At 51.2% G+C, this 14,496-nt stretch overlaps 1 protein-coding gene and 1 non-coding gene across 10 annotated transcripts in view; both read left to right on the top strand.

The window, feature by feature from the left end:
- LOC110535210 (solute carrier family 12 member 7) overlaps positions 1–14,496 on the top strand; it is a 128,051-nt gene that overhangs the window by 63,957 nt on the left and 49,598 nt on the right. For all 9 annotated transcript variants that reach the window (XM_090189277.1, XM_090189274.1, XM_090189272.1 and 6 more), the window contains exons 4-9: positions 8,417–8,563; positions 9,921–9,975; positions 10,188–10,318; positions 10,501–10,742; positions 10,953–11,164; positions 12,291–12,458. In XM_090189277.1, the coding sequence (XP_090045403.1) occupies positions 8,417–8,563; positions 9,921–9,975; positions 10,188–10,318; positions 10,501–10,742; positions 10,953–11,164; positions 12,291–12,458 (955 nt within the window). The remainder of the gene's footprint in view (positions 1–8,416; positions 8,564–9,920; positions 9,976–10,187; positions 10,319–10,500; positions 10,743–10,952; positions 11,165–12,290; positions 12,459–14,496) is intronic.
- trnav-uac (transfer RNA valine (anticodon UAC)) lies at positions 11,442–11,518 on the top strand. The gene has a single exon. It is a non-coding gene; the product is annotated as a tRNA-Val (tRNA).

Genomic DNA, 14,496 nt, shown 5'->3' with positions numbered 1-14,496 from the left:
CCCTAAAGCCACCACCACCACGCCCTCCCCTAAAGCCACCACCACCTCCCCTAAAGACGCCACGCCCTCCCCTAAAGCCACCACCACCTCCCCTAAAGCCGCCACCACCACCACCTCCCCTAAAGACACCACCACCTCCCCTAAAGCCACCACGCCCTCCCCTAAAGCCACCACCACGCCCTCCCCGAATGCCGCCACCACGCCCTCCCCGAAAGCCTCCACCACGCCCTCCCCGAAAGCCTCCACCACGCCCTCCCCGAAAGCCTCCACCACGCCCTCCCCTAAAGCCTCCACCACGCCCTCCCCTAAAGCCTCCACCACGCCCTCCCCGAAAGCCTCCACCACGTCCTCCCCTAAAGACGCCACCACCACCTCCCATAAAGCCACCACCACCACCTCCCATAAAGCCACCACCACCACCTCCCATAAAGCCACCACCACGCCCTCCCCTAAAGCCACCACCACCACCACGCCCTCCCCTAAAGCCACCACCACGCCCTCCCCTAAAGCCACCACCACCACCACGCCCTCCCCTAAAGCCACCACCACCACCACGCCCTCCCCTAAAGCCGCCACCACCTCCCCTAAAGACGCCACCACCACCTCCCATAAAGCCACCACCACCACCTCCCATAAAGCCACCACCACCACCTCCCATAAAGCCACCACCACGCCCTCCCCTAAAGCCACCACCACCACCACGCCCTCCCCTAAAGCCACCACCACGCCCTCCCCTAAAGCCACCACCACCACCACGCCCTCCCCTAAAGCCACCACCACCACCACGCCCTCCCCTAAAGCCGCCACCACGCCCTCCCATAAAGCCACCACCACCACGCCCTCCCCTAAAGCCACCACCACTTCCCCTAAAGACGCCACGCCCTCCCCTAAAGCCACCACCACCTCCCCTAAAGACGCCACCACGCCCTCCCCTAAAGCCACCACCACCACGCTCTCCCCTAAAGCCACCACCACCTCCCCTAAAGCCACCACCACCACGCCCTCCCCTAAAGCCACCACCACCACGCCCTCCCCTAAAGCCGCCACCACCTCCCCTAAAGACGCCACGCCCTCCCCTAAAGCCACCACCACCTCCCCTAAAGACGCCACCACGCCCTCCCCTAAAGCCACCACCACCACGCTCTCCCCTAAAGCCACCACCACCTCCCCTAAAGCCACCACCACCACGCCCTCCCCTAAAGACGCCACGCCCTCCCCTAAAGACGCCACGCCCTCCCCTAAAGCCACCACCACCTCCCCTAAAGCCGCCACCACCACCACCTCCCCTAAAGACACCACCACCTCCCCTAAAGCCACCACGCCCTCCCCTAAAGCCACCACCACGCCCTCCCCGAATGCCGCCACCACGCCCTCCCCGAAAGCCGCCACCACGCCCTCCCCGAAAGCCGCCACCACGCCCTCCCCGAAAGCCGCCACCACGCCCTCCCCGAAAGCCTCCACCACGCCCTCCCCGAAAGCCTCCACCACGCCCTCCCCGAAAGCCTCCACCACGCCCTCCCCTAAAGCCTCCACCACGCCCTCCCCTAAAGCCTCCACCACGCCCTCCCCTAAAGCCTCCACCACGCCCTCCCCGAAAGCCTCCACCACGTCCTCCCCTAAAGCCACCACCACCACCTCCCATAAAGCCACCACCACGCCCTCCCCTAAAGCCACCACCACCACCACGCCCTCCCCTAAAGCCACCACCACGCCCTCCCCTAAAGCCACCACCACCACCACGCCCTCCCCTAAAGCCACCACCACCACCACGCCCTCCCCTAAAGCCACCACCACCGCCCTCCCCTAAAGCCGCCACCACCGCCCTCCCCTAAAGCCGCCACCACCGCCCTCCCCTAAAGCCGCCACCACCGCCCTCCCCTAAAGCCGCCACCACCGCCCTCCCCTAAAGCCGCCACCACCGCCCTCCCCTAAAGCCGCCACCACCGCCCTCCCCTAAAGCCGCCACCACCGCCCTCCCCTAAAGCCGCCACCACCGCCCTCCCCTAAAGCCGCCACCACCGCCCTCCCCTAAAGCCGCCACCACCGCCCTCCCCTAAAGCCGCCACCACCGCCCTCCCCTAAAGCCGCCACCACCGCCCTCCCCTAAAGCCGCCACCACCACGCCCTCCCCTAAAGACGCCACGCCCTCCCCTAAAGACGCCACGCCCTCCCCTAAAGCCGCCACGCCCTCCCCTAAAGCCGCCACCACCTCCCCTAAAGCCGCCACCACCTCCCCTAAAGCCGCCACCACGCCCTCCCCTAAAGCCACCACCACCACCTCCCCTAAAGCCACCACCACCTCCCCTAAAGCCACCACCACCTCCCCTAAAGCCGCCACGCCCTCCCCTAAAGCCGCCACCACCGCCCTCCCCTAAAGCCGCCACCACCGCCCTCCCCTAAAGCCGCCACCACCGCCCTCCCCTAAAGCCGCCACCACCACGCCCTCCCCTAAAGCCGCCACCACCACGCCCTCCCCTAAAGCCACCACCACCACGCCCTCCCCTAAAGACGCCACCACCTCCCCAAAGCCGCCACCACCCTCCCCTAAAGCCGCCACCACCTTCCCTAAAGCCACCACCACCTCCCCTAAAGCCACCACCACCTCCCCTAAAGCCACCACTACCTCCCCTAAAGACGCCACCACGCCCTCCCCTAAAGCCGCCGCCACCACGCCCTCCCCTAAAGCCGCCACCACCACGCCCTCCCGTAAAGCCACCACCCCCTCCCCTAAAGCCACCACCACCTCCCCTAAAGCCACCACCACCTCCCCTAAAGCCACCACCACCTCCCCTAAAGCCACCACGCCCTCCCCGAAAGCCGCCACCACGCCCTCCCCGAAAGCCTCCACCACGCCCTCCCCGAAAGCCTCCACCACGCCCTCCCCGAAAGCCTCCACCACGCCCTCCCCGAAAGCCTCCACCACGCCCTCCCCTAAAGCCTCCACCACGCCCTCCCCTAAAGCCTCCACCACGCCCTCCCCGAAAGCCTCCACCACGCCCTCCCCTAAAGCCACCACGCCCTCCCCTAAAGCCACCACCACCTCCCCTAAAGACGCCACGTCCTCCCCTAAAGACGCCACCACCACCTCCCATAAAGCCACCACCACCACCTCCCATAAAGCCACCACCACCACCTCCCATAAAGCCACCACCACGCCCTCCCCTAAAGCCACCACCACCACCACGCCCTCCCCTAAAGCCACCACCACGCCCTCCCCTAAAGCCACCACCACCTCCCCTAAAGCCACCACCACCACCACGCCCTCCCCTAAAGCCACCACCACGCCCTCCCCTAAAGCCTCCACCACGCCCTCCCCTAAAGCCTCCACCACGCCCTCCCCTAAAGCCTCCACCACGCCCTCCCCTAAAGCCACCACCACTACGCCCTCCCCTAAAGCCACCACCACTACGCCTTCCCCTAAAGCCACCACCACCTCCCCTAAAGCCACCACCACCTCCCCTAAAGCCTCCACCACCACCTCCCCTAAAGCCTCCACCACGCCCTCCCCTAAAGCCTCCACCACCACCTCCCCTAAAGCCTCCACCACGCCCTCCCCTAAAGCCTCCACCACGCCCTCCCCTAAAGCCTCCACCACGCCCTCCCCTAAAGCCACCACCACCTCCCCTAAAGCCTCCACCACCACCTCCCCTAAAGCCTCCACCACCACCTCCCCTAAAGCCTCCACCACGCCCTCCCCTAAAGCCACCACCACCACGCCCTCCCCTAAAGCCGCCACCACCTCCCCTAAAGCCGCCACCACCACCACGCCTAAATCCACCACCACGCCCTCCCCTAAATCCACCACCACGCCCTCCCCTAAATCCACCACCACGCCCTCCCCTAAAGCCAACACCACCTCCCCTAAAGCCACCACCACCTGCCCTAAAGCCACCACCACCACCACGCCCTCCCCTAAAGCCACCACCACCACGCCCTCCCCTAAAGCCACCACCACCACGCCTAAAGCCACCATCACCACGCCTAAAGCCACCACCACGCCCTCCCCTAAAGCCACCACCACGCCCTCCCCTAAATCCACCACACCACGCCCTCCCCTAAAGCCACCACCACCACCACGCCCTCCCCTAAAGCCACCACCACGCCCTCCCCTAAAGCCACCACCACGCCCTCCCCTAAAGCCTCCACCACGCCCTCCCCTAAAGCCACCACCACCACGCCCTCACCTAAAGCCTCCACCACGCCCTCCCCTAAAGCCACCACCACGCCCTCCCCTAAAGCCACCACCACCACCACGCCCTCCCCTAAAGCCACCACCACCACCACGCCCTCCCCTAAAGCCACCACCACCACGCCCTCCCCTAAAGCCACCACCACGCCCTCCCCAAAGCCACCACCACGGCCTCCCCTAAAGCCACCACCACGGCCTCCCCTAAAGCCACCACCAACACGCCCTCCCCTAAAGCCACCACCACCACGCCCTCCACTAAAGCCACCACCACAGCAAGAAGTGAATCCAGGTCTGTGTCTGAAATGTATCTGTATTGGTACTCCACCAGAGTTCGACATGGGAGAGGGTGCCAGGTGGTGGTCTGGGTGTTGTGCAATAAGTCAAGCAGAGTACCTCCTCTTGAGACAGTGTGATAGTTGAAGGGACCAGTGTGGTCCTTGGGATGAAAGCATGATTGATAATCATTCAAGCAATCTTTTTTTCTACTGGGCTGAATTTATTTGCTGTTCAGTTGCTTTATCTGATGCTGTTAATCAGGCGCTGTCCTTTTTTTAAGAACAGAAGGCCTCTTTCTCTTACATGTGTCTGACATACAACCCCGTCCTTTATACCTCTTTTCCCACAGTTCCAGCCTGGAAAAACCTTTTATTAAGTTGTTGTTGTCCTACCCCAGTTTGTTGCTTAAAATCCAAAGGAAATACCCACCGTCCAACATTTGTTTTCTAAGTGGTGCGGCAATTCCATTGTAACCACAAACCCTTTCCCATGCCAATCACATTGGTCTCAGACTGCTAAGGATGGCTCAAAGGGGGAAAAGTTGACACCTCTTTCTTGTCCTCCCCTCTCAGACCACGATCAGTGGGACTTTCCTTTGGGTTTAGATTGAGAGATGGTCAAAAAGGTAGCTACCACTTTGGACAAATAAGGGATGGTACTCCATTGGGACAATTTTAACAATTGTGGTGCCCCCTTTTTTGAGCTGTTGTGAAACTTCCCTTTTGATGGAATGTACATGTGAGGGTGATGCCTGTGATCAAATGTCTTGAAGGTTCCATCACGGTACAGGGTGGGCCTCTTTGCTTCACTGTGCATTTATATAAATGAATTGTGTATATAATGTATCGAGTCACTTTTATTGTAAATAAGAATAGAACGTGTAAGAATAGAAATGTGAGAAAGTTAGATGCACAAATATCATACCCCCAAGACATGCTAACCTCTCACCATTACAATAACAGGGGAGGTTAGCATTTTATATCATACCCCCAAGACATGCTAACCTCTCACCATTACAATAACAATGGAGATTAGCATTTTATATCATACCCCCAAGACATGCTAACCTCTCACCATTACAATAACAGGGGAGGTTAGCATTTTATATCATACCCCCAAGACATGCTAACCTCTCACCATTACAATAACAGGGGAGGTTAGCATTTTTGGGTGGGTATGATATTTGTGCGTCTAACTTTCTCACTCATCATTATTCACGATTCATTCAGGATTAGCCGTAACCGTGGTAGCATCCACATTTAATGGACAAAACACACAATGTCCCAATACTTCTTTGCAGCACTTTACCATATCACCGGGCAGTATTAAAGATTATATAAAACTAGAGCCAGCAGGACTTGTTTTGTCGACTGTGGGCCCAAAAAGGCTGGACATCTCTTTATCATAGTCAGACCTATCCCCATCTTTCCAACAATTTAATCAATACCATGACAATTTACAGTCTTAAGTTGACACCAAGAAGTTTAGTCTCCTCAACATTCTCAACAGCCACATAATTCATTACCAAGAATGAATTGAGTTCAAGAATGATTCATACCAAATACAATGCTTTTTAGTTTTAGATATGTTCAGGACTAGTTTATTACTAGCCACCCATTCCAAAACTGACTGCAACTTTGTTTAGGGTTACAAAAATATAATTAGCTGTGGTTACTAGAGTATAATGTTGAGAATTATCAGCGTACATAGACACACATGCTTTGTTTAATGCTTGTGGTAGATCATTAGTAAAAAATAGAGAACCGTATAGGGCCAAGAGAGCTGCCTTGCAGAATACCACACTTTATGCTTTACATTCAAGTAGCTTGCATTAAAGAAAATTCTGAATTCACGATATGGCAGAGGTTGAAAAGCCACAACACATATGTTTTGCCAAAAACACATAATGTCCAATAATGTCAAAAGATGGCACTGAAATCTAACAGTACAGCTCCCACTGTCTTATTATTATACACTTTCTTTCAGCCAATCATCAGTCATGTGTGTCATGGCATTACATGTCGAGTGCCCTTCTCTAAAAGCATGCTGAAAGCCTGTTAATGGTTCAAGAAAAGAAACCCGTGTTCCCAAGCTATAATGACTAATGTATCCCTTTTTTTTGTAAAAAAGCGTTTTCTGCTATTCTTTTTTTCTCCTTGTGTGTTTTGTTCTAATAGGCAGAGGGTGGGATGTTGGCTAGCCCAGCATTCTGAGCAATGTGATATTTAGGTGGTACACCATGGTGGTGGATGGGAATACCAACATACAGTGCATTCGGAAAGTATTCAGACCCCTTCACTTTTTCCACATTTTGTTTGTTATTTTATTCTAATCCTGTTCTAGGTTAAAAAATCCTCATCAATCTACACACATTATAACAAAGCGAAAACAGGTTTTTTGAGATGTAAATGCAAATTTATTACAAATTAAAGTATTTACTCTGTGACTAGAAATTGAGCTCAGGTTTATCCTGTTTCCTTTGATCATCCTTAAGATGTTTCTACAACTTGATTGGAGTCCAACTGTGGTAAATTCAATTGATTGGACATGATTTGGAAAGGCACACACCTGTCTATGTAAGGGTCCACTGTTGACAAAACCAAGCAATGAGGTCGAAGGAGACCGGATTGATTCGCGGCACAGATCTGGGAAAGGGAACTAAAACATTTCTGCAGCATTGAAGGTCCCCAAGAACACAGTGGCCTCCATCATTCTTAAATGGAAGAAGTTTGGAACCACCAAGACTCTTCCTTTAGCTGGCCGCCCAACCAAACTGAGCAATCGGGGGAGAAGGGCCTTGGTCAGGGAGGTGACCAAGAACCCGATGGTCACTCTGACAAAGTTCCTCTGTGGAAATGGGAGAACCATCTCGAAGGACAACCATCTCCGCAGCACCACCAATCAGGCCTTTATGGTAGAGTGGCCAGACGGAAACCAAAAGGCACCTAAAGAACTCTCAGCCCATGAGAAACAAGATTCTCTTGTCTGATGAAACCAAGATTGAACTCTTTGGCCTGAATGCCAAGCATCACGTCTGGAGGAGACCTGGCACCATCCCTACGGTGAAGCATGGTGGTGGCAGCATCATGCGGTGGAGAAGATTTTCAGCAGCAGGGACTGGGAGACTAGTCAGGATCGAGGGAAAGATGAACGCATCAAAGTACAGAGTGATTGTTGATGAAAACCTTCCAACAGGAAAAAAACCCTAAACACACAACCAAGACAACACAGGAGTGGCTTCAGGACAATTCATGTCCTTGAATGGCCCAGCCAGAGCCTGGACTTGAACCTGATCAAACATCTCTGGAGAGACCCGAATAGACCTCTTGCTGCAACACTACTCTTCCAACCTGACAGAGTTTTAGAAGATCTTTAGGGAAGAATGGGAGAAACTCGCCAAATACAGGTGTGCCAATCTTGTAGCGTCATACCCAAGAAGACTCGAGGCTGTAACTGCTGCCAGAGGTTCTTCAACAAAGTACTGAGTAAAGGGTCTGAATACGTATGTAAATGTCATATTTCATTTTTTAAATATACTTTTCCCAAAATTAAAAAATAAACAGTTTTTGCTTTGTCATTATGGGGTATTGTGTGTAGATTGAGGGGGGTGGAGACAATTTAATCAATTTTAGAATAAGGCTGTAACATAGCAAAATATGGAAAAAGTCAAGGGGTCTGAATACTTTCCAAATGCACTGTATAATGAGTGCATTTGGACCTAATGAAAGGCAACATCTTAAATGTAATCTGTTATAATTTACAAATAAGAATTTGTTATTAACTGACTTGCCTAGTTAAATAAAGGTCAAAATAAAGAAATAAATCATTTCTGGTTGACCCTTGAAACACAATCACGTCCTCTGTGGGTTGAATGATTTGATATGGTGGAACTTACTACCTAATGACCCCTTGCCTTCTCTCCCTCTCACTCTCCTCTCCCACTCTCCACAGAGTCCCGCGTTGGGCACATTAATTGGGGTGTACCTGCCCTGCCTCCAAAACATCCTGGGGGTCATCCTGTTCCTGCGTCTCACCTGGATCGTGGGAACCGCCGGCATCATGGAATCCCTTGCCATTGTGGTCATGACCTGCTCCTGTGTAAGGAATGTCCCATAATATGATTATTGCTATTTTGTGTCCCTCCATCTGGATTGGTTCCTTTGTTGTGTAATATGAAATAGTGTTTTTAACATTGGATAAAAGTAGAGACTCCGAGCTAGAAAATGGTCTATCATACACTTCGGGTGAGGAACAATGGGAAATGAATTCTGCTTTAAAAGTTGATTAACTTGTAACTCCACTTTGGTACACCTACTGGAGAGCTCTTCTTTGTCTACACCCATTCAGCATCGTTCACACCCTCTTAAGCTTTAGCCCCGCCCATCTCTTTAAGGATTCACTGTAGACGAGTGGTGAAGGTAGTAGCAAAACCTAGTTCACTTCATCTATTCCTTAGCCTGTATCTTGGGGTGGCAGGTTGCCTAGTGGTTAGAGCGTCGGGCCAGTAACCGAATGGTTGCTAGATCGAATCCCCGAGCTGACAAGGTAAGAATCTGTCGTTCTGCCCCTGTACAAGGCAGTTAACCCACTAGGCCGTCATTGTAAATCATAATGTGTTATTAACTGACTTACCTCGTTAAATAAAAAATTGGGGAAAAAAACGAGCTCCGACTGGGGAAAAATGTATTTGAGCCGTCATCCAATTTGGAATTCACACTCGAACTCGGTCCTCTTTCTAGAGCTCAGCCTGAAATCACCTCTTCGCTGTCGGTGTTGAGACGGGTGTTTTGCGGGTAATGAAGCTGCCAGTTGAGGACTCCTGGGCTAATACCCTCTGTCTTGACAGAAGGGTAGTGTGTTCTTATAGCCGTGCAATGGGATGGTCTGTGTGGACAATTAGGTAGTGTCTCTGAATTATCCTTGAGGGGCCTATTTATTCCATGCAGTGATATGTTTGTGTATATAAGGGGGTACTATACTCTGATGACCTCTGCACAGGGGGAAGCCGTCTCTCCATTTGGGTGGGGGAGGCTGTAATGCCCTGCTCCCATTGTTGGGCTCAACGGCTTTCACACCTATCACTTCCACACCTCGGTGCAAATTGAAAATTGAAGTTGCAGCCGGGACATCTGTCCTATCCTAGCAAGCTTGGTAGCTTGGTAGCTTGGTAGCTTGGTAGCTTTAACTTAGCATCAAGTATTTATATATAACTCTATTTAACTTTTTGGCTTCAGACTGTTTCAGGTAAAAAGGGGCTCATATCAATTACCCAGATGTCTGTGATTGTGTTCCTAAAGATTTAGAAGCCACAGCTGAGTCGTTTAGCCACTAAATATGAGATAAGCTCCCCCCTGATTTATAATTCTTTGGATTCCATGCATTTTAGATTCACAAATATTGCCCTTGCTTAACGTAATCTAAAATGTTGGGATTTTTTTCTCTCTCTTCTTTGCAGACAATGCTGACAGCCATATCAATGAGTGCCATCGCTACGAATGGTGTAGTTCCAGGTAGGTTCACTGTGGATAATGGTACATTTCTACTAAATAGAATTGGGCTGACATTTCCTTCAAGAATTTGAACTGAGAATTAAGATGAAAATCGTTTAGCGATTTGGGTTCCAGCACCAGAGGGAACAATATGTACCACTCCACCTCAAAGTGAGTTTTCTCCACGGCTGTGGTTGTGACTGGCTCTGTCCCCCATTGTTGTTTGTCTGTAGCTGGAGGCTCCTACTACATGATCTCAAGGTCGCTGGGGCCAGAGTTCGGCGGGGCTGTGGGGCTCTGCTTCTACCTGGGGACCACCTTCGCTGGCTCCATGTACATCCTCGGTACTATAGAGATTCTGTTAGTGAGTATCCTTTGCAAAGATACTGTCGTTTTTACTACTACCTCATCTGTAGTCATTAATACATGAACGGATAACAACACCTGATGAGGCTGTTATCTGAACCTTTCATAACTCTGTACCCTACTGAACTGAACGTCTCTGATGACACCCCCCCCCCCCCCCCCCCCCCGGTCTCCTCCCAGACCTACATTGTGCCTAGTGCGGCCATCTTCAAGGCAGAGAAGAAGGAGGATGAGCCGGAGGCACTGCTCAACAACATGCGGGTGTACGGCACCTGCTGCCTCACCCTCATGTCCCTGGTGGTGTTTGTGGGGGTCAAGTACGTCAACAAGCTGGCCCTGGTCTTCCTGGCTTGTGTCATCCTCTCCATTCTGGCCATCTACGCCGGAGTCATCAAGACCGCCTTCGAACCGCCAGACTTCCCGTGAGTCTAGTCTGAACTCACGGCCTTGTTGAAAAATACAACCAGAAACCACTAGAAGCGAACACCCTCACACACATATGCGCGCGCGCGCGCACACACACCCACACACACAAATGACTCTTGGTCTTACATCAGGAAGACCAGGGCCAAAACAATTTTTTCCCCCTGTGAGATTTAAAAAAACTGTTTTGTTCTATATCCTCCTCCCAGTATTTGCCTGTTGGGGAACCGCACGTTGCAGAACCACAACTTTGACCAGTGTTTGAAGACGATGAAGGTGGGCAACGTGACGGTCACCACCAAGCTGTGGTCCCTGTTCTGTGACTCTCCAGACTTCAACGCCACCTGCAACGAATACTTCACTCTCAACAACGTCACTGTGATCCAGGGAATCCCCGGCCTGACCAGCGGGGTCATCAGAGGTGAGAGACCCCTCCCTCCCACACACACACACACACAATTTTTGTGATTCAATTATGCAACTAACTTTAATTGTGGGGTGAATGTTCCCATGATGTAAAGTCTGCCCTCACTGCTAAAAGCAATGCTCTTTCCCCCTCAGTCCTGACACCCTATCCTAATGGAAACCAGGATTACAATCATTCGTTTTTATTTGTAGTAGAGCATAACGCTGTGTCAGTTCCTCTCAGACTACTTACTATATTACCCTTGAAGCTCTTATGAGAATTAGATTAGGAAGGTTCCGTGTGGCTCAGTTGGAAGAGCATGGCACTTACTATGCCAGGGTTGTGGGTTCGATTCCCACGGGGGGACCAGTACTAACAAATATGAAAATGTATGCAGTCGATACTGGAAGTGGCTCTGGATAAGAGTGTGTGCGAAATGAGTAAAATGTTAAACGAAGATGTACAATGTCATCGTGACATCCAATAGAGAGTGATGTTTTTCCCTTGCTGGGAATACTGACACCAAGGATGAGCTGTACACCCCTCTCTGTCTGCGGCTGGTTATCTGCTTTACACTATAGAGATGGACCCCTATAAAGAAGAATGCGTCGGGTCCATCTCGATGGTGTTAAAAAGTAGTAGAGACCCGGGGAAGTTTTCGGGACCATGCTCCATGTCTAGTTTATTTACTGATGGGATCTGTTTTTATTAAATCCAATGATGGAGGGGAACTGTCTTCACTTCAATCAGCATAGTATCATCTACTACCATCCTAGATTTAGGCTGAGATGAAGGGATACCACGGCCGGCAGAACAATTTACATACTCTTGTGTTATCGTAACATATTCAAGACATTCCCGAACTCTGACATTGATGTCCACTCCCCCATCATCACTTCCAAATTGCTCAAATTCCTTAAGTTATGGAATCAGGCATGTGGAGGCAGGTGATTTGACGAGTCCCATATGTACTCAGTGTTCTTCCTTCAGAGGATAGTGACTAGTGATTGTCCTCCCTCCCTTTCTCTCTTTTCTCCCTTCTCATCTCACTCCCCGTCTCTTAACCACCCCTACGCTCCCTCTTCCAATCCCTCCACTTCATCCTCACCCTTCATCCCCCTCCCCCCCCCATCTTCCACAGACAACATCTGGGGGGACTACGGTCCTAAAGGCATGTTGGTAGAAAATAAGCACCAGATGTCGGAGCCGGCTGCAGACACCTCCCAGGATATATACATGCCCTACGTGGCCAACGACATCACCACCTTCTTCACCCTGCTGGTGGGCATCTACTTCCCCTCCGTCACAGGTATGTTCAAATGGACATCTACTTGTATGAACAGGAGGAAAAGGAAGTGCTGCTAAGGTACACAATAACATGTACGTGTGGGCGAGAGCCTCACCTTACAATAATGAATCTTTGTAGATTGGAAACATTGTACTTTTTTTTTTACATGTATTTATTTATGGCAATAAACGGTCTCCACAAATACTTCCATAAAAACATTTCAACTGACACCTGGGGACCTTCAGAGGAGTCTTGTGAGACCTGTGGGCGTCCTAGAGAAAAACAACATGTACGTGTTTGTGAGAGTCTCACCTTTCCACAGAGGGGTTATGTTAAGTGTTTAGCCCAAACTGTTCAGACGCTACAGACAGAAGATCATCGGCTGTACTTACTTTAGACGAGTCCCAAGACGTTTGTGGGGGTCGTAGAGCAATGTGGAGAACACTTTCGTTTTTGTGAGAGTCTTCTCTTTCCATAGAGGGTTCGTAATAGTTTGCAGGCCAAACCGTTCGGACGTTACAGACGATTGTGTTTTCTGGAAGTGTTTTCGGGAAGTGTGACATCCGCGGATGCGATGGATTGAGTCGTATCCAATGCAAAAATATCTCTACCTTTTAAAACTGACAGATTTTTATGGTCGCGGACATCGACTCTAGGGGGTAAAATAAGAAAATGGCGCCGGAGGAGATGGCCGCCATTTTACGGTCTGCTATTACTGTTTTTTTTTTCTCACAATATTTGTAAATTATTTTGTACATCATGTTTCTGCAACCGTATCTTATGGCAGAAAATAGCTTCTAGATATCAGAACAGTGATCACTTACCTCGGATTAGACAAAGATTTTTTCAACAACAACAACAACAGCAGCAAGCAGGACTCACACGATATTCTCCAAACACCCCACAGGGCAGACATCCCAATTATTCACAAAAGGAAGCGACGCAGAGGAATTTAGGACGTCGTCCCCACAGTGACTGTACGTACATACCCCAACCAGAATCCATGTATTACAGGCAACATTCGCACTGAGCTAAAGGGTAGAGCTGCCGCTTTCAAGGTGCGGGATTCTAACCCGGAAGCTTACAAGAAATCCCGCTATGCCCTGCGATGAACCATCAAACAGGCAAAGCGTCAATACAGGGCTAAGATTTAATCATACCACACCTGCTCCGACGCTCGTCGAATGTGGCAGGGCTTGCAAACTATTACAGACTACAAAGGGAAGCACAGCCGCAAGCTGCCCAGTGACACGAGCCTACCAGACGAGCTAAATCACTTCTCTGCTCGCTTCGAGGCAAGCAACACTGAGGCATGCATGAGAGGATCAGCTGTTCCGGATGACTGTGTGATCATGCTCTCCGGAGCCGACGTGAGTAAGACCTTTAAACAGGTCAACATACACAAGGCTGCGGGGCCAGATGGATTACCAGGATGTGTGCTCCGGGCATGTGCTGACCAACTGGCAGGCTTCTTCACTGACATTTTCAACATGTCCCTAATCGAGTCTGTAATACCAACATTCTTCAAGCAGACCACCAGGAACACAAAGGCAACCTTCCTAAATGACTACAGACCCGTAGCACTCACATCTGTAGCCATGAAGTGCTTTGAAAGGCTGGTTATGGCTCACATCAACACCATTATCCCAGAAACCCTAGACCCACTCCAATTTGCATTCCGCCCAAACAGATCCACAGATGATGCAATCTTGATTGCACTCCACACTGCCCTTTCCCATCTGGACAAAAGGAACACCTATGTGAGAATGCTATTCATTGACTACAGCTCAGTGTTCAACACCATAGTGCCCTCAAAGCTCATCAATAAGCTAAGGAACCTGGGACTAAACACCTCCCTCTGCAACTGGATCCTGGACTTCCTGACGGGCCGCCCCAAGGTGGTGAGGGTAGGTAGCAACACATCTGCCATGCTGATCCTCAACACTGAAGCTCCCCAGGGGTGCGTGCTAAGTCCCCTCCTGTACTCCCTGTTCACCCACGACTGCATGGCCAGGCACGACTCCAACACCATCATTAAGTTTGCTGACGAAACAACAGT

The sequence above is a fragment of the Oncorhynchus mykiss genome, chromosome 11 (genome assembly GCF_057628025.1).
Source record: "Oncorhynchus mykiss isolate SJ-2025 chromosome 11, ASM5762802v1, whole genome shotgun sequence".
NCBI lineage: Eukaryota > Metazoa > Chordata > Actinopteri > Salmoniformes > Salmonidae > Oncorhynchus > Oncorhynchus mykiss.
Note: the sequence above shows the minus strand (reverse complement) of the source record. Positions and strands in the feature narration are given on the sequence as shown.